Source organism: Crinia signifera, chromosome 5, assembly GCF_055691185.1.
Source record: "Crinia signifera chromosome 5, ASM5569118v1, whole genome shotgun sequence".
NCBI lineage: Eukaryota > Metazoa > Chordata > Amphibia > Anura > Myobatrachidae > Crinia > Crinia signifera.
In genome coordinates, this window is record NC_139221.1 from 336262767 (window position 1) to 336281108 (window position 18342).

The following is an 18342-nucleotide window of genomic DNA, read 5'->3' on the forward strand; positions in this document are numbered from 1 at the left end:
GATACCAACAATCTTCATTCACCTGCAGGTCACTGATACCACCAATTGTCATTCACTGATATCCCTAATCGTCATTCACCTACAGGTCACTGATACCACCAATCTTCATTCACCTGCAGGTCACTGATACCACTAATCACATTCACCTGCAGGACACTGATACCACTAATCACATTCACCTGCAGGACACTGATACCACTAATCACATTCACCTGCAGGACACTGATACCACTAATCACATTCACCTGCAGGACACTGATACCACTAATCACATTCACCTGCAGGACACTGATACCACTAATCACATTCACCTGCAGGACACTGATACCACTAATCACATTCACCTGCAGGACACTGATACCACTAATCACATTCACCTGCAGGACACTGATACCACTAATCACATTCACCTGCAGGACACTGATACCACTAATCATGATTCACCGACACCACTGATCGTCATTCACCTGCAGGTCACCAATACCACTAATCATCATTCACCTGCAGGACCAATTGTCATTCACCGATACCACTAATTCACCTGCAGGTCACTGATATCACCAATTGTCATTCACTGATACCACTAATCATCATTCACCTGCAGGTCACTGATACCAACAATCTTCATTCACCTACAGGTCACCGATACCACTAATCACATTCACCTGCAGGTCACCGATACCACCAATTGTCATTCACTGATACCACTAATCATCATTCACCTACAGGTCACCGATACCACTAATCACATTCACCTTCAGAACACTGATACCACCAATTGTCATTCACTGATACCACTAATCATGATTCACCGACACCACTGATCGTCATTCACCTGCAGGTCACCAATACCACTAATCATCATTCACCTGCAGGACCAATTGTCATTCACCGATACCACTAATTTACCTGCAGGTCAAAGTTACCGCTAATTGTCATTCACCTGCAGGACACTGACACCAATAATTACATTCACCTGCAGGACACTGACACCAATAATCACATTCACCTGCAGGACACTGATACCACTAATCACATTCACCTGCAGGACACTGATACCACTAATCACATTCACCTGCAGGACACTGATACCACTAATCATTCATTTGCAGGTCACCGATACCCCTGTAATCATCATACGGGGATGTGGTGGATATGGAACTGAGTTCATCCTCTGTACCACACACACACACACACCCCCACACACACACACACACACCCCACCCACACACACACTTTTACACCTGCCTGCCACCATTTGACAGACAGGACTAATGGCCGGACAGTTGCTCTGCAGATCTATGGAGGTGACACCAGCATCCAGGGCCGGCGCCACCACTAGGCAGCACTAGGCATTTGCCTAGGGCGCCGGCCACTGGAGGGCGGTAGTTCACCCCTTGCCCCCAGCATGGAGGGTTAGCTTAGGTGCTGGAGGGGCAGGGGTGTCCGTGCCGCAGGTACCCCACGGCACGGACGGACACCCCTGCCCGCTCCCCAGATAGCGCAGCAGGTACCCCCCCCCACTCCCCAGACGGCGCAGCAGGTACCCACCCCCCCGGGCACCAGGGCGCCCCTACCCCGACTCGCCTGGGGTGCTCCGGTGCCTTGCACCGGTCCTGCCAGCATCTACTGCTCACCTCTATGAAGACCCCACCTACTGTAGTCTCAGCTTCCACTGTCAATATTCAGCTCATTCCCCTGAGACATTATCTTGCTGTATCTGCAGTTCCTGGGTCTCCATTCCCACAGTGACACCGACGGGCACTCACACGATGAGGAGGATCGTACCCACATCTGGAAGCTTCTAGCTGTTCTCGGGGGTCTCTACAGCTTTTTCCTGCTGGAAAAGTTCTTCAGCATCCTACTGGCACAGCAGGTACAGTGTGGGACGGTCATGCCAGGTGGGTGTACTGATACTAGAGGTTTGCATTAGTGTAATAGAGCATACAGAGGATGAAGCCAACTTCTGTGTCCTGGTGCAGCGCCATCTATTGGTCTGTGTCCTGGTGCAGCGCCATCTATTGGTCTGTGTCCTGGTGCAGCGCCATCTATTGGTCTGTGTCCTGGTGCAGCGCCATCTATTAGTCTGTGTCCTGGTGCAGCGCCATCTATTGGTCTGTGTCCTGGTGCAGCGCCATCTATTAGTCTGTGTCCTGGTGCAGCGCCATCTATTAGTCTGTGTCCTGGTGCAGCGCCATCTATTGGTCTGTGTCCTGGTGCAGCGCCATCTATTGGTCTGTGTCCTGGTGCAGCGCCATCTATTGGTCTGTGTCCTGGTGCAGCGCCATCTATTGGTCTGTGTCCTGGTGCAGCGCCATCTATTGGTCTGTGTCCTGGTGCAGCGCCATCTATTGGTCTGTGTCCTGGTGCAGCGCCATCTAATGGTCTGTGTCCTGGTGCAGCGCCATCTATTGGTCTGTGTCCTGGTGCAGCGCCATCTATTAGTCTGTGTCCTGGTGCAGCGCCATCTATTGGTCTGTGTCCTGGTGCAGCTCCATCTATTGGTCTGTGTCCTGGTGCAGCGCCATCTATTGGTCTGTGTCCTGGTGCAGCGCCATCTATTGGTCTGTGTCCTGGTGCAGCGCCATCTATTAGTCTGTGTCCTATGCAGCGCCATCTATTGGTCTGTGTACTGGTGCAGCGCCATCTATTGGTCTGTGTCCTGGTGCAGCGCCATCTAATAGTCTGTGTCCTGGTGCAGCGCCATCTATTGGTCTGTGTCCTGGTGCAGCGCCATCTATTAGTCTGTGTCCTATGCAGCGCCATCTATTGGTCTGTGTCCTGGTGCAGCGCCATCTATTGGTCTGTTTCCTGGTACAGCGCCATCTATTGGTCTGTGTCCTGGTGCAGCGCCATCTATTGGTCTGTGTCCTGGTGCAGCGCCATCTATTGGTCTGTGTCCTGGTGCAGCGCCATCTATTGGTCTGTGTCCTGGTGCAGCGCCATCTATTGGTCTGTGTCCTGGTGCAGCGCCATCTATTGGTCTGTGTCCTGGTGCAGCGCCATCTATTGGTCTGTGTCCTGGTGCAGCGCCATCTATTGGTCTGTGTCCTGGTGCAGCGCCATCTATTGGTCTGTGTCCTGGTGCAGCGCCATCTAATAGTCTGTGTCCTGGTGCAGCGCCATCTATTGGTCTGTGTCCTGGTGCAGCGCCATCTATTAGTCTGTGTCCTATGCAGCGCCATCTATTAGTCTGTGTCCTGGTGCAGCGCCATCTATTGGTCTGTGTCCTGGTGCAGTGCCATCTATTGGTCTGTGTCCTGGTGCAGCGCCATCTATTGGTCTGTGTCCTGGTGCAGCGCCATCTATTGGTCTGTGTCCTGGTGCAGCGCCATCTATTAGTCTGTGTCCTGGTGCAGCGCCATCTATTGGTCTGTGTCCTGGTGCAGCGCCATCTATTGGTCTGTGTCCTGGTGCAGCGCCATCTATTGGTCTGTGTCCTGGTGCAGCGCCATCTATTGGTCTGTGTCCTGGTGCAGCGCCATCTATTGGTCTGTGTCCTGGTGCAGTGCCATCTATTAGTCTGTTTCCTGGTGCAGCGCCATCTATTGGTCTGTGTCCTGGTGCAGCGCCATCTATTGGTCTGTGTCCTGGTGCAGCGCCATCTATTGGTCTGTGTCCTGGTGCAGCGCCATCTATTGGTCTGTGTCCTGGTGCAGCACCATCTATTGCAGGGAAAGTCTTGATGTCAGGAAATATATTTGTTTAAACATTTAAGAGATTACATAATTGTCAGACTGCACTGTGCCTGCGGTATTGAGAGTAGTGGCACTGTGCAGTACCATGCTCCATCACCAAAACATCTCTTTGCTCTAACGGAGATCCTGGCCTCGGCACTGGTCAACATGGAACTGGTTTGGGAAACAGAGGCCGGAGCCACCTCACCAGCCCCTTTTGGCATCACTGTCACTGAGGAGAGGATGGAGGTGACAGTCTGATGCCGTAGTGTGACCACTATAGCAGACTCACACATCCGGCACGTGCAGAACATCACTACTTTACACCATGTGCTGCTAAACCGAAGAATCAGGCCTAGTGTGTGCTCTGCCTAGTGTTAGACATCTAGTGGGGGCTGATCATTAGCCAAGAGCTGTGGCCAGTAAGTGTAGCGCCATCTGCCTGGCTGGAGAAGTTATAGTCACTGATTAGCACATCTGCCTAATACATGGGACCACTGGTCTGTTACAATAATTTGTATTGTGTATACAAGGAGGAAGATGGTGAGCACGAAGGCCACGGACACTGTGACCACGGACTATCCCTACAGAGTTACCACAAGGAACAGAAAAAGAGGAAACAGCAGAAGCAGTCGGCATCTCAGGCTGACCTGGTATGGAATGTCAGCTATATATATATATATATATGGGTCATAGTCAGACAATGTTACACTTCTTACGCTGCAGGGAAATGACAGTGATGCACATCATACTGTACGGAGAGTGACATCACTGTGTGTGACATCTACAACCACAGGACACAGATGTTACTGAGAATGTACACAACCATAAGCTGCCAACACACAGTATATACAAATATGGGTCATATATGGCTGTTATCAGCTGTTCGGCTGATTTACTATCAGCTGAATTCGGGTGGTTTGCTGTTTTTACTAATGTACTGTATACACCATCGATAGAACTCGGCTGGATATGGCCATGATTTCTATGGTGTCATCTAATTTGCTAGCATTCGTAGGGCTGAATCAGCTAAAAATACAAAATATGAATGGAAAATGCGACCCATTTTTCATTTTTTCTCCGCTTTGTGCTGAAGCATTGCACGGACGCCTACTCATTTTGTCCACCGTATTTTGGGAACCAGGACCTGGCTAAGAGTCGGTGCTGGTTTTCTTAATACAGGCATCCCCTATTCATTTTGTCCCCTGTATTTCTGCAACCAGACCGGCTTAAAGAGCACGCAGCTGGTTATACTTGTGGGGGGGGGGGGGGGACACCCCATGCCAATTTTTTGTACACAGAGAAGCATCAAACGGATCTGACTGATCTGCCAACCATGAATGATTTCTCCTGGACCCTCAATAATAAGTCGGTGGAGACTGATTTATATTTGCGTGGCCAGGACGAAGAGACAGGGTGGGCGGCTGGTGTCATGTGAATCACACTGCATCACGGCCACTGGCCATTCCCATGGCCCACCAGCCCCCCGTCCTCCCCGGCACCCCCTGTGCGAGTGCCATGCCGACTGTGCAAGTTGGCAAAGGTGCCTATACAGAAGCCATGCACATGTGCAGGGCAGAACCATTGGACCCTGGTGCGAACACGCCAGGGACCAAATGGATTAGAATCGGCCCCTATAACAAGAAGGATCTATTATGTAATCACAATACAGCACCCTATGACAAGAGCTGGTATCTGAAGGAAGGTGACATTTCCAGGGTGTTTGTGGGAGCGGAACTAAGAGCTGGCTGCAATATATTCCATTGGGATTTCTGTATTAGACTATATTATTACAACAGCTGTTTCTCATTGTAGGTCACCACTGATGTAGAGACTGAGAAGAGCAAGACACCAGCAAAGATGCGAGGTAAATTAGTTTACTATCCAAATCATTCACATTCAATAGAAACCAATGAATGACCTCTGCTTCCCCATGATAGCCACCTGTCTCCTCCACACTAATCCTCCCTCACACCTCCATCCTCTCCTCTCTCCTCCACAATACTCCTCCCTCACACCTCCATCCTCTCCTGTCTCCTCCACACTAATCCTCCCTCACACCTCCATCCTCTCGTGTCTCCTCCACACTAATCCTCCCTCACACCTCCATCCTCTCCAGTCTCCTCCACAATACTCCTCCTTCACACCTCCATCCTCTCCTCTCTCCTCCACAATACTCCTCCCTCACACCTCCATCCTCTCCAGTCTCCTCCACACTAATCCTCCCTCACACCTCCATCCTCTCGTGTCTCCTCCACACTAATCCTCCATCACAACTCCATCCTCTCCTGTCTCCTCCACACTAATCCTCCATCACACCTCCATCCTCTCCTGTCTCCTCCACACTAATCCTCCATCACACCTCCATCCTCTCCTGTCTCTTCCACACTAATCCTCCCTCACACCTCCATCCTCTCGTGTCTCCTCCACACTAATCCTCCATTACACCTCCATCCTCTCCTGTCTCCTCCACACTAATCCTCCATCACACCTCCATCCTCTCCTGTCTCCTCCACACTAATCCTCCATCACACCTCCATCCTCTCCTGTCTCCTTCACACTTATCCTCCATCACACCTCCATCCTCTCCTGTCTCCTCCACACTAATCCTCCTTCACACCTCCATCTTCTCCTGTCTCCTCCACACTAATCCTCCTTCACACCTCCATCCTCTCCAGTCTCCTCCACACTAATCCTCCCTCACACCTCCATCCTCTCCTCTCTCCTCCACAATACTCCTCCCTCACACCTCCATCCTCTCCAGTCTCCTCCACACTAATCCTCCCTCACACCTCCATCCTCTCGTGTCTCCTCCACACTAATCCTCCATCACACCTCCCTCCTCTCCTGTCTCCTCCACACTAATCCTCCATCACACCTCCATCCTCTCCTGTCTCCTTCACACTAATCCTCCATCACACCTCCATCCTCTCCTGTCTCCTCCACACTAATCCTCCATCACACCTCCATCCTCTCCTGTCTACTTCACACTAATCCTCCCTCACACCTCCATCCTCTCCTCTCTCCTCCGCAATACTCCTCCTTCACACCTCCATCCTCTCCTCCACAATACTCCTCCCTCAAACCTCCATCCTCTCCAGTCTCCTCCACACTAATCCTCCCTCACACCTCCATCCTCTCCTGTCTCCTCCACACTAATCCTCCATCCTCTCCTGTCTCCTTCACACTAATCCTCCATCACACCTCCAGGTAAAATGTGCCTTTTTGCAGATGACACAAAAGGTATGCAACAGGGTAGACACACCAGGAGGGGTAAAACAAATGATTGAGGATCTAGGCAGATTAGAGAAATGGTCAAGAGAATGGCAACTACAGTTTAATGCCAAAAAATGCAAAATCATGCACTTGGGTCTCAGAAATCCAAAGACTCAATATAGTATAAATGGCACTATAATGGAAACTACTGAGGAAAAGAGGGATCTAGGTGTCACTATTTCAGGGGACTTAAAAGCAGGTAGCTAATGTAACAAAGCTATGAAGAAGGCAAGTCAGATGCTTGGTTGCATAGGGAGAGGTATCAGCAGTAGAAAGAAAGAAGTAATAATGCCACTGTATAGGTCATTGGTACGACCTCACCTAGAGTATTGTGTTCAGTTCTGGAGGCCATATCTCCAGAAGGATATAAATACATTAGAGACTGTACAAAGAAGAGCAACTAAAATGGTGCATGGCCTACATCACAAAACGTACCAGGAAAGACTAAAAGATCTTAATATGTATACTTTAGAGCAGAGAAGGGAAAGGGGGGACATGATAGAAACTTTCAAATATATCAAGGGCTTTAACAAGGTACAGGTGGGAGACATTCTTCACAGGAAGAGGAGCAACAGAACACGAGGACATGCACTGAAACTAGAGGGAGGAAGATTCAGGGGAAATGTGAGGAAGAATTTTTTCACAGAAGAGTAGTAGATAAGTGGAATAGCCTCCCAACAGAGGTGGTAGACGCAAATACAGTAGTACAATTTAAACATGCTTGGGATAAGCATATTGATATCCTTACAAAAAAATAAGGATCAAATATGGTTTGAGGTAACATGTTTAAAAAAAGGGGCAGACCAGATGGGCCAAGTGGTTCTTATCTGCCGTCAAATTCTATGTTTCTATGTTTCTCTCCTGTCTCCTTCACAATACTCCTCCCTCAAACCTCCATCCTCTCGTTTCTCCTCCACACTATTCCTCCCTCACACCTCCATCCTCTCTTGTCTCCTCCACACTAATCCTCCCTCACACCTCCATCCTCTCCTGTCTCCTCCACACTAATCCTTCCTCACACCTCCATCCTCTCCTGTCTCCTTCACAATACTCCTCCCTCAAAGCTCCATCCTCTCCTGTCTCCATCCCTCACACCTCCATCCTCTCCTGTCTGCGTCACAATACTCCTCCCTCACATCCCCATCCTCTACTGTCTCCTCCACACTATTCCTCCCTCAAACCTCTATCCTCTCCTGTCTCCTTCACAATACTCCTCCCTCAAACCTCCATCCTCTCCTGTCTCCCTCCCTTACACCTCCATCCTCTCCTGTCTGCTTTACAATACTCCTCCCTCAAACCTCCATCCTCTCCTGTCTCCCTCCCTTACACCTCCATCCTCTCCTGTCTGCTTCACAATACTCCTCCCTCACACCTCCATCCTCTCCTGTCTCCTCCACACTAATCATCCCTCACACCTCCATCCTCTCCTGCCTCCTCCACACTAATCCTCCCGCACACCTCCATCCTCTCCTGTCTCCTTCACAATACTCCTCCCTCACACCTCCATCCTCTCCTGTCTCCCTCCCTCACACCTCCATCCTCTACTCTCTGCTTCACAATACTCCTCCCTCACACCTCCATCCTCTCCTGCCTCCTCCACACTAATCCTCCCTCACACCTCCATCCTCTCCTGTCTCCTTCACAATACTCCTCCCTCACACCTCCATCCTCTCCTGCCTCCTCCACACTAATCCTCCCTCACACCTCCATCTTCTCCTCTCTCATGCACAATACTCCTCCCTCACACCTCCATCCTTTCCTGTCTCCTCCACACTAATCCTCCCTCACACCTCCATCTTCTCCTCTCTCATGCACAATACTCCTCCCTCACACCTCCATCCTTTCCTGTCTCCTCCACACTAATCCTCCCTCACACCTCCATCCTCTCCTGCCTCCTCCACACTAATCCTCCCTCACACCTCCATCTTCTCCTCTCTCATGCACAATACTCCTCCCTCACACCTCCATCCTTTCCTGTCTCCTCCACACTAATCCTCCCTCACACCTCCATCCTCTCCTGACTGCTTCCTAATACTCCTCCCTCACACCTCCATCCTCTCCTGTCTGCTTCACAATACTCCTCCCTCACACCTCCATCCTTTCCTGTCTCCTCCACACTAATCCTCCCTCACACCTCCATCCTTTCCTGTCTCCTCCACACTAATTCTCCCTCACACCTCCATCCTCTCCTGCCTCCTCCACACTTATCTTCCCTCACGCCTCCATCCTCTCCTGTCTCCCTCCCTCACACCTCCATCCTTTCCTGTCTGCTTCACAATACTCCTCCCTCACACCTCCATCTTCTCCTCTCTCATGCACAATACTCCTCCCTCACACCTCCATCCTCTCCTGCCTCCTCCACACTTATCTTCCCTCACACCTCCATCCTCTCCTCTCTCATGCACAATACTCCTCCCTCATACCTCCATCCTCTCCTGTCTCCTCCATTCTAATCTTTCCTCACACCTACATCCTCAGGTCTATGTACATCATTGTGTTGGAGGTGGAGGGTACCTGAAAAACATGACAGATATATTACACTGCCTCTTCACTAATCTTAGATATCATTTATCCTCTACAAAAGCCACTGTCATGATCCATCACAGGATCGGATCCCAAAATGATGTCTCCCATTGTGTATATTAAAAAATGTATACCTTATAATCATTCTTTCAGCTTAAATTTGACCTAGGACTGGCACAAAATGGCTGACAGGCTGTGTCCCGTGTGTGAGATGGCTTCTGAACTCACTCTGACACAGGGGAGGGGGGATAAGAGTTTGGCACTTTCAGGAAACACAAAACAGATCTGTAGAACTTACCTGCAAGAGTCAGATAAGGATCTGAAGACCTTTCATAAACCAGGTCCTACATCATCATCAATTCAGTTGCTCCTGTCCAGTTGCATCCCAATATGTAATAAGCTTGTACAGACACTTAAAAGGAGAATGGAATCCTCATGTCATGTACAAGGATCAATTACTTAGGGGAATTCATTATTGTCCAGCACTGAGCTGGTTAAAAGGTGGGAGGAATGAGAGCAGCTGCAGGTATAATTGTACTTCTCTCGGCACAATCTATGTCCATTTCTTGGGGAAAGCAACTATCCATGCTGGGAATGTCCCCCACAGACAGATGTACTATACTTGTGTACTTTAGGCTTCTGTGGTTTTTCTTCTTTTTCTTTTGTTTGAGTTTTTATTCCACTGTGTGTACTCTTTTTTTTTTTTTTATTGACAGGAAAAAAAAAAAAAATCAATGAAATACAGTTCATTGCAAGTGTGACAAATAATAAAACTGGTTGGTCAAAGTCAGACAATTATAATTGACGGTACATTGTGCGTGATCAGCATAACAGGTTAAAACACAACAGTGCATCCATATAATATTCGTCAACAAGTATTTTAGAATGGAAGGTCTTTACTCAAAGACTCTGTGAGATACCAGGTGGTATTGGAGAAAGAATTTCTAAGGGCAGCTTTCAGGGGGGGTGGGGGGGGTGGATGTATGGCAGCCAAGTGTCAAAGAACTTACCTGTTCATTTTTCTTTTTGAATTGAGGTTTCTGTCCAGTCCATTGTGAACAGGTGAGATATTCTAGGGAAGGCCAAAGACATGGAGGAGGGGGTTGGGGAGATCCATTCTGACAAAGGGGGAAATTTACCAATATGAAAAACCTAGTTTTTCGTATTGGTATTTTCCCTACGACTGCATACGACTGTTTAAGTCGTATGCAAAGTCGTGTTCCGGAGGGGGATTTACAAAGCAGTCATATACGACTGCTTTGTAACCCACCGATGTCGTAGGAATTCGTATTAGCGGCCGTATATACGGCCGCTAATACGAATTATTTCTAGCAGTCTGCACGGATCAGTCAGATCCGTGCAGGCTGCAATGTGTAAAAAAAAATAGAAAAATAAATAAATTTAAAAAAAAAACGGCGTGGGGTCCCCCCCACAGCCATAACCAGCACCAGGCTGAAGGAGCCGGGGCCGGTAATTAAAAATCAGGGAACCCGACAAATAGGGGTTCCCCGATTTTTAACAACCAGCCCCAGGCTCCAGGTCCGGGGCTGGTTCCCAAAATACGGGGGACAAAATGACTAGGGGTCCCCCGTATTTCAAGAACCAGCCCCAGACCAAACAAGCCAGCAGGGTAATGTCACAGCCGGGGGACACTTATAATATAAGGTCCCGCGGCCAAAACATTAACCCTACCGACCAGTCAGCCTGGCCAGGGGCCCTGGGGGAGTGGGGACCCCCCCAATAAAGGGGTCCCCCCCCTCCAGGACTTACCTGACCAGGCTGAAGCCTGGTGCTGTCCTCGATGCCCCTGGGCTGTGGTCACCGGGCTGATCTTGGTGTAAAAAATAGAATAAAAACCATTGTCTTTTACTGGTGAACTATGAGTCCCAGCAAGCCTCCCCCGCAAGCTGGGACTTGGAGAACCACAAGTCCCAGCCTGCGGGGCATTAAAGGGCCCGCTGGGTCTTGTAGTGCCACAGTAAAAGAAAGAGTTAAATAAACACACTGACACACGTGAAAAATAAAAGTTTAATACATACATAACACATACATACTGATACTTACCTTTCTTGATCCCGTAGGTAGCCCTGGTCCTGATGTCCTGTGTCGTCCATGTCGGCTGTCTGCGTCGTCCTCCAGGTCCATGTCGACGGTCCGTGTCGTCCTCCAGGTCCATGGCGGTGTCCGGGTCCGAAGAAATCCATGTTGGAGCTGTGGAAGGAAATCCTACTCACCTGTTCCTGCGCTGAAGAAGTCTTGTCTTGATCCGACGTAATCCAGGTAATCTTCCTGCTGTCGCCGGTCCCCGCTGTCTGCGCTGTCCGTGCATCGCGCTGAGGAGAGATGCTGAGATGTTTCATATTCGGCACCTCTCCTCAGACTGAATTCTATTGGCCGCCTAGCAGGCCAATCAGGAGCCGAGAAAGTCGGCTCCTGATTGGCCCGCTAGGCGGCCAATAGAATTCAGTCTGAGGAGAGGCGCCGAATATGAAACTTCAGCATCTCTCCTCAGCGCGATGCAGAGACAGCGCAGACAGCGGGGACCGGCGACAGCAGGAAGATTACCTGGATTACGTCGGATCAAGACAAGACTTCTTCAGCGCAGGAACAGGTGAGTAGGATTTCCTTCCACAGCTCCAACATGGATTTCTTCGGACCCGGACACCGCCATGGACCTGGAGGACGACACGGACCGTCGACATGGACCTGGAGGACGACGCAGACAGCCGACATGGACGACACAGGACATCAGGACCAGGGCTACCTACGGGATCAAGAAAGGTAAGTATCAGTATGTATGTGTTATGTATGTATTAAACTTTTATTTTTCACGTGTGTCAGTGTGTTTATTTAACTCTTTCTTTTACTGTGGCACTACAAGACCCAGCGGGCCCTTTAATGCCCCGCAGGCTGGGACTTGTGGTTCTCCAAGTCCCAGCTTGCGGGGGAGGCTTGCTGGGACTCATAGTTCACCAGTAAAAGACAATGGTTTTTATTCTATTTTTTACACCAAGATCAGCCCGGTGACCACAGCCCAGGGGCATCGAGGACAGCACCAGGCTTCAGCCTGGTCAGGTAAGTCCTGGAGGGGGGGGACCCCTTTATTGGGGGGGTCCCCACTCCCCCAGGGCCCCTGGCCAGGCTGACTGGTCGGTAGGGTTAATGTTTTGGCCGCGGGACCTTATATTATAAGTGTCCCCCGGCTGTGACATTACCCTGCTGGCTTGTTTGGTCTGGGGCTGGTTCTTGAAATACGGGGGACCCCTAGTCATTTTGTCCCCCGTATTTTGGGAACCAGCCCCGGACCTGGAGCCTGGGGCTGGTTGTTAAAAATCGGGGAACCCCTATTTGTCGGGTTCCCTGATTTTTAATTACCGGCCCCGGCTCCTTCAGCCTGGTGCTGGTTTCGGCTGTGGGGGGGACCCCACGCCGTTTTTTTTTTAATATTTCATTTTTTTTCTATTTTTTTACACCGCAGCCTGCACGGATCTGACTGATCCGTGCAGGCTAAAACGCAAATAGAACAGGAAAATGGTGTTCTATTTTCCTGTCGTATTTGCGTGGGTGTTTTACACCACTAAGCAGCCGTATTATCAGTACGGCTGCTTAGTAAATCAGAAACCACCATTCTTTTGAATGGTGATTTCTGTCGTATCCTATCGATGGTGTAGACATTCGTATTTGTAACTACAAATACGAATGTTCCATCTTTAGGACTACGAATTGTTGTATTTTTGGGATTGTAAATCCTGAAAATACAAAGTCGTAAAAAAAAGGTGTATTTCTGCCTAGGAATACACCTTTTTTCTACGAATCCATTTTGGTAAATTTCCCCCTATGCTTCCAGCTTAACAAGCAGTACCTGGGGAAAAGCATTTAGGATTTGGGGAGGAGTATCACCAAAACACCCAAGATTTGGAGATGGCGAGAACCTATATTAAGGTTTGATTTAACATATTCCTGAAATTCAGACCAAATAGACTGTACAATGGGACAGGACCACATGCGGTATACCAGGTCAGCGTCAGGGCTACTGCATTTGTAGCAATTAGCATTGGAGGCTCCTCCGGTGAGGAATTTAAGTTTTGGGGTAAAGTAAGATCTATGCAAAAGCTTTTGATGCATCTCCATATGGGAGGTAGACGCCAGGCTTTTATTTAATGACTGGTATGTCGTCAGCATGGTCTTCATGGTCAGGCCTTTGGAGGTTGGTGAAACGCTATGCACTTACGGCAGAGGTCATATATATGAGCGGGTGAGAGGGGACTATCTAACCGTGCGTGCAAGAGCACAAGGCGGAACATTTGGTCCAGCCGATGTTAATATAGATTGAGCATAGCTCTTTACCTGCGCGTATACAAATTGTGGTATCTGAAGCTGAGGATATTTATCTTTTAAACCCGTATAAGTCAGGACGGTCAAGTAATATTCCTTTAGAAGATTCGCAACAAACTTGAGGCCTCATGTTGTATAAATAACATCTACCTATGTAAGACAAAGGTAAATGAGTCCATTTGGTGAAGTCAGCTGTGGTTTTGGACCATAAAGGGCCAAAGTTCCGTGTATAAAGCTGGGAGGGGTGTGTTGGAATTTTGATGCCGAGGTATGTGATTCCATCTCTGGGAGCCCATTGAATAGGAAAGGAGTTGCTCCACCCCGATTTTGCCTCTGGGAAAAAGGCCAACGCCTACGATTTGGTGTAATTTATTTTAAAACCTCCCACTTTTTCGAATTCTGATAATACCAATGACCTAACATTATGCACTGAGTGCCGGTTCCTGAGGAACCCTGTCTGCTGGGGTAACAGGAGGGAGGGGAGAATTGATTGAAGGTGGGAAGTAATGAGTTTAGTAAAAAATCTTTACAGCCTGGTTAAGAAAAGAAATGGGCCTATAGGATGACACTGTGGCCCTTATTCTGATCGGTGCGGCCGCATCCGAATATGCGGCCAGCACCGTGCATCCTAAACCCCGCCTTCCATACGGATCGCCAACTCCGTCCGTACGCGGTAAGCAGCTGTCCGAACGGACCGCACGTGTATTTCTCATGAATACACCTCCTCCATCTCAGGGAACCTCCCCCATCATTCGATGGTCGCAGACCATCGAATGCAGGACCGAGTGGCCAGGCAGCTCCCGCAACCTCAGATTACACGGGCATTTCTCCGTGCAAAAGCATGGATCTGGGCGGGCAGCTGACATCCGGCAATGTCATATGTCCGCCCCCCACACGTGCGTCACGGCCGCATTACCATACGTACGCCCAGCGTTTGCATGGGAACGCCCAAGAAACGTGGGGTGTAAACATATGGTAATAATCCCAAACAGCCCTTCACGCCCCTCTCCACCCCCTGTTCGTAGTGTACACATTTCATGCGAAATGTGGCCGTGCGTTCCGCTCGCACATGCGCAGAGACGGCTCTGCACATGCGCAGACACAAAACATCGGCGGCACGAACGCACGCGGATATTACCGCACCAACCAGAATAAGGGCCTAAGTTAGGATCCTTATTGGGTTTGGGTATAACCATTATTCGGGCTTCGTTAAAGTATGAGGCCGAAAGACAATCCGGGCCCGGAGCCTTATGCAGAGGTAATGATTTAATAATGTTTTCGACTTCACCCTCAGTAATGGGTGACATTAAAGATTCTCTATGTTTAGAAGAAAGCTGGGGTAATTGGGCCTGTTGTAGAAATAGTGATATATTAATTGGATGTGTTGGGGGGGCTTGGTATAGGGATTCAAAATAAGACAAGAAGGTCGTGGTAATCTGGTCCTGGTCAGTAGCAATGTCACCGTGTCTGGTTTTTTTTTGAGGAGATAGGTTTATGGCCCATGGGCACTTTAACCAGATTTGCCAGCAATTTACCCGGCAGTTGCCCCGCCTAAAGTATTTATTTTTCATAAATTGAAGATTGATGTTAGCCCGTTCCGTTACTATGATATCATAGGCTGAATTAGCATCCTTATATAAGGAGCGGGTCAGGTCAGATGGAGATGCTAACAATCGGGAGTAGGTAGAGGAGACCACTGCGGAGGCCTGACTGAGCCTAAGTTGATACTTTTTCTTTCGGGAGGAGACATAGGCTAAAATATGTCCTCCAAGGACTGGCTTGGAGGCCTGCCTAAATAGATTGATATCCTCGCTGTGGATACTATTGTCAGTGACATAATTAAGGTAGGATTGTTTCCAGAGGTTTTTAAAATCTAGGGAATTGTTAAGATGGTCTGGAAAGCGCCAGTTGAAGGACTTCAACTTTAATAGAGGTATCTAAGGTCAATTTCAAGATAATAGGGACATGGTCAGATATGAGGATGTCCGAAATGGCAGAGTCTTCAAGTCTTTGAAGGGAGGAGTCATCCAGAAGCCAATAATCTAACCTAGAAAAGGAGCAGTGGGGGTGGAAGTAAAAGGTGTATTCCGTAGCCATGGGGTTTAAGCAGCGCCAGGGGTCTATTAGGTGAAGGGCGTCAATCAATAGGGAAAGGGTCGGGGGATATGTCTATTTCCAGTGGGCCTATCTGGGCGGGTCGTAATATCTAGCTGAGGGTCCAGGATTGCATTGAAGTCACCACCTTTCAGTATAGTGCCCTCTGCCCACTCCTGCAAATTAGTGTAAAGATCAGAAAAAAAGTCATTACTGTGGCCTGGGGGGCATAAATACAAGCTAACGTATATAGTTTGCCTTCAACAGAGGCCTTCAGGAAGAGGAACCTCCCATCTGTGTCAGACCAATCCGACAGTATGGAGTAATTGAGGGATTTCCTAAAAATGATCAGAACTCCCCTAGACTTAGTGAGAAAAGAGGCCGACTTACATTCCCCAATCCATTTGTCTCTGAGGGTATTTGGGTCAGAGGCTTTCCAGTGAGTCTCTTGGAGAAAGATAATGTCTGGACGAAATTTGCGTAAGTGAGACAGAACCTTTTTCCTTTTGAGAGGGGTGTTAAGGCCCTCCACATTCCGGGAAACTATGGTGAGATTAGTTTTCATGGAATGCGGCTGTGAAGCTCTAGTGGGCTAGCCGGACCGCCCAATCCTCAAGCGTTACAATCTTGTGGGCATGGTAGTGTAACTGGTCCACCCAGAGGCTGCAATCAGCGTTTTAGATGCCTCTGGTAGAAGACAGCAGGGGGAGGGAAGGAGGATGTACTGTGTTTTATTTATTTATTTATTTATTGTATGCATGCAAAAACAAAATGGTGGCGGGGAGGGGGGTTTACCCACCCGGCAGCATTCAGTAGTTGGGGCTGTAGGTGAAGTCAGCGGGATCTGTCCCCGCTATCAACAGGAAAGGGCTGGAGCTACTGAGTAGCTGGATGTGCGCTGGCAAGGGGTGTTTTGTAAAGCAGCTACCGATGGGACTGAGTGGGTCCCAAAAAACAAGGAAGAAAAGTAGGAAAAGAGGTAGCGCTAAACCAATGAGGATTTTGTAGATCAAAATAACTTTTTAATTGTACACATACATATTTAAATTTATAAAAATAAAAAGTGTTAAAAACAATGCTCACTGCCCACTTATTACAATGCTTTTTTTTTTTTTTGGGGGGGGGGGGGGGGGGATCCGCTCCTATTTGTGCCGCCAGTTGGTGAAACAAAGGACCAGTCAATAGGCAGGGGATTGTGTGTTTCCCCAATCCAATAGATGTTAGATGGTAGAGTATATTTACCGATGCAGTTCTTTGGTGGGTTCCTCTGGGTGATCTTTAAATCCTTTTAGGATAGCATATAAGCCTTGTCATCCCTTTATTGTTGGAACATGAGGAAAAGTCCACTTGTAAAGCTGGAATTGCAAAACACGGTCCACTGGTGGGGGCGGCTGGTTGGATCCCAGGATAAAGTGCAATGTGCAAATGCATAAAGTGGCAGTTGGGGGCAGATGAGTGTAGCAGCTCCTGACGTATTTTGCTGTCATCCAAGGACAGCTTTTTCAAAGGTTGTAAGGCTGCTGGGCAGTTGAGGGTTTATATACCAGAATTCAATTAGAAAAGGTGGTGCACCTGTGTAACTAAAAACACCTCGGGTGAGATTTAATAGGATGAGAGATTCAGAAAGTGAGAGATTTGGTGAGAAATCTCCAGTTTTTTTAAAGTGGCAATCATTTACACTGCTAAACCAGTTTTATTTTGAAGTGTAAATGATTGCCGCTTTAAAAAAACTGGAGATTTCTCACCAAATCTCTCACTTTCTAAATCTCTCATCCTATTAAATCTCACCCCTCATTGGTTTTTATACATAAAATAACAGATCACGGAGAGCAACAGAAGGCAACAGACTAGATAAGGACAATATAAATGTAAATAAATGACAGAAAAAGTGAATATTAAACCTTTTTATTGAAAGGCTATCAACAGACCCCCAGCAGTGCCCAGGACCGCAGGCAGGGCAGGAGAGAACGGCCGCCGAATCCAAAATGGCGGCCGCTAGGAGTCTGGCGTAGGAGCACCCGCTCAGCTGTGGATCTGGAGCTCTGGTGCTCTCGGCTGGCAGTGGCAGCAGCAGCACAGCCGTCCACGGGCCGCCAGCAGCACACGGGCGGCAGACGCAGGTAGTCAGGGGGGGAGAAGGCGGAGAGGATGCCCGGCCGGGACCAAGATGGCGCTGTCCACGGGCAGCGGCACTCGTATTCGTGCCTGGACTCTGGGGTAAGAGGATGGTGGGGAGCCGGGGCACTGCTCACCTTACCCACCGCTATCTCCCACACCCCTGGGTGTGTGGGGGGTGCGCTACTCCCAGCAAATGTGGGTGGAAGCAGGGTTCCACTGCCAGGGAGAGCAGAGAGCTCAGTAAAACATGACCACAGGCTGGGTCCACCTTCTGGAACCTCCTCCACTGTGTGTGCTCTTAAAATATCTTTGTAACTAT

The 18342-nt window shown here is 48.9% G+C and overlaps 1 protein-coding gene across 2 annotated transcripts in view; it reads left to right on the top strand.

Moving 5' to 3' along the window:
• Window positions 1-18342, top strand: part of SLC39A4 (solute carrier family 39 member 4) — a 144283-nt gene that overhangs the window by 104990 nt on the left and 20951 nt on the right. For both annotated transcript variants that reach the window (XM_083145100.1, XM_083145101.1), the window contains 3 exons: window positions 1727-1876; window positions 4211-4330; window positions 5493-5544. In XM_083145100.1, coding sequence (XP_083001226.1) covers window positions 1727-1876; window positions 4211-4330; window positions 5493-5544 — 322 coding nt within the window. The remainder of the gene's footprint in view (window positions 1-1726; window positions 1877-4210; window positions 4331-5492; window positions 5545-18342) is intronic.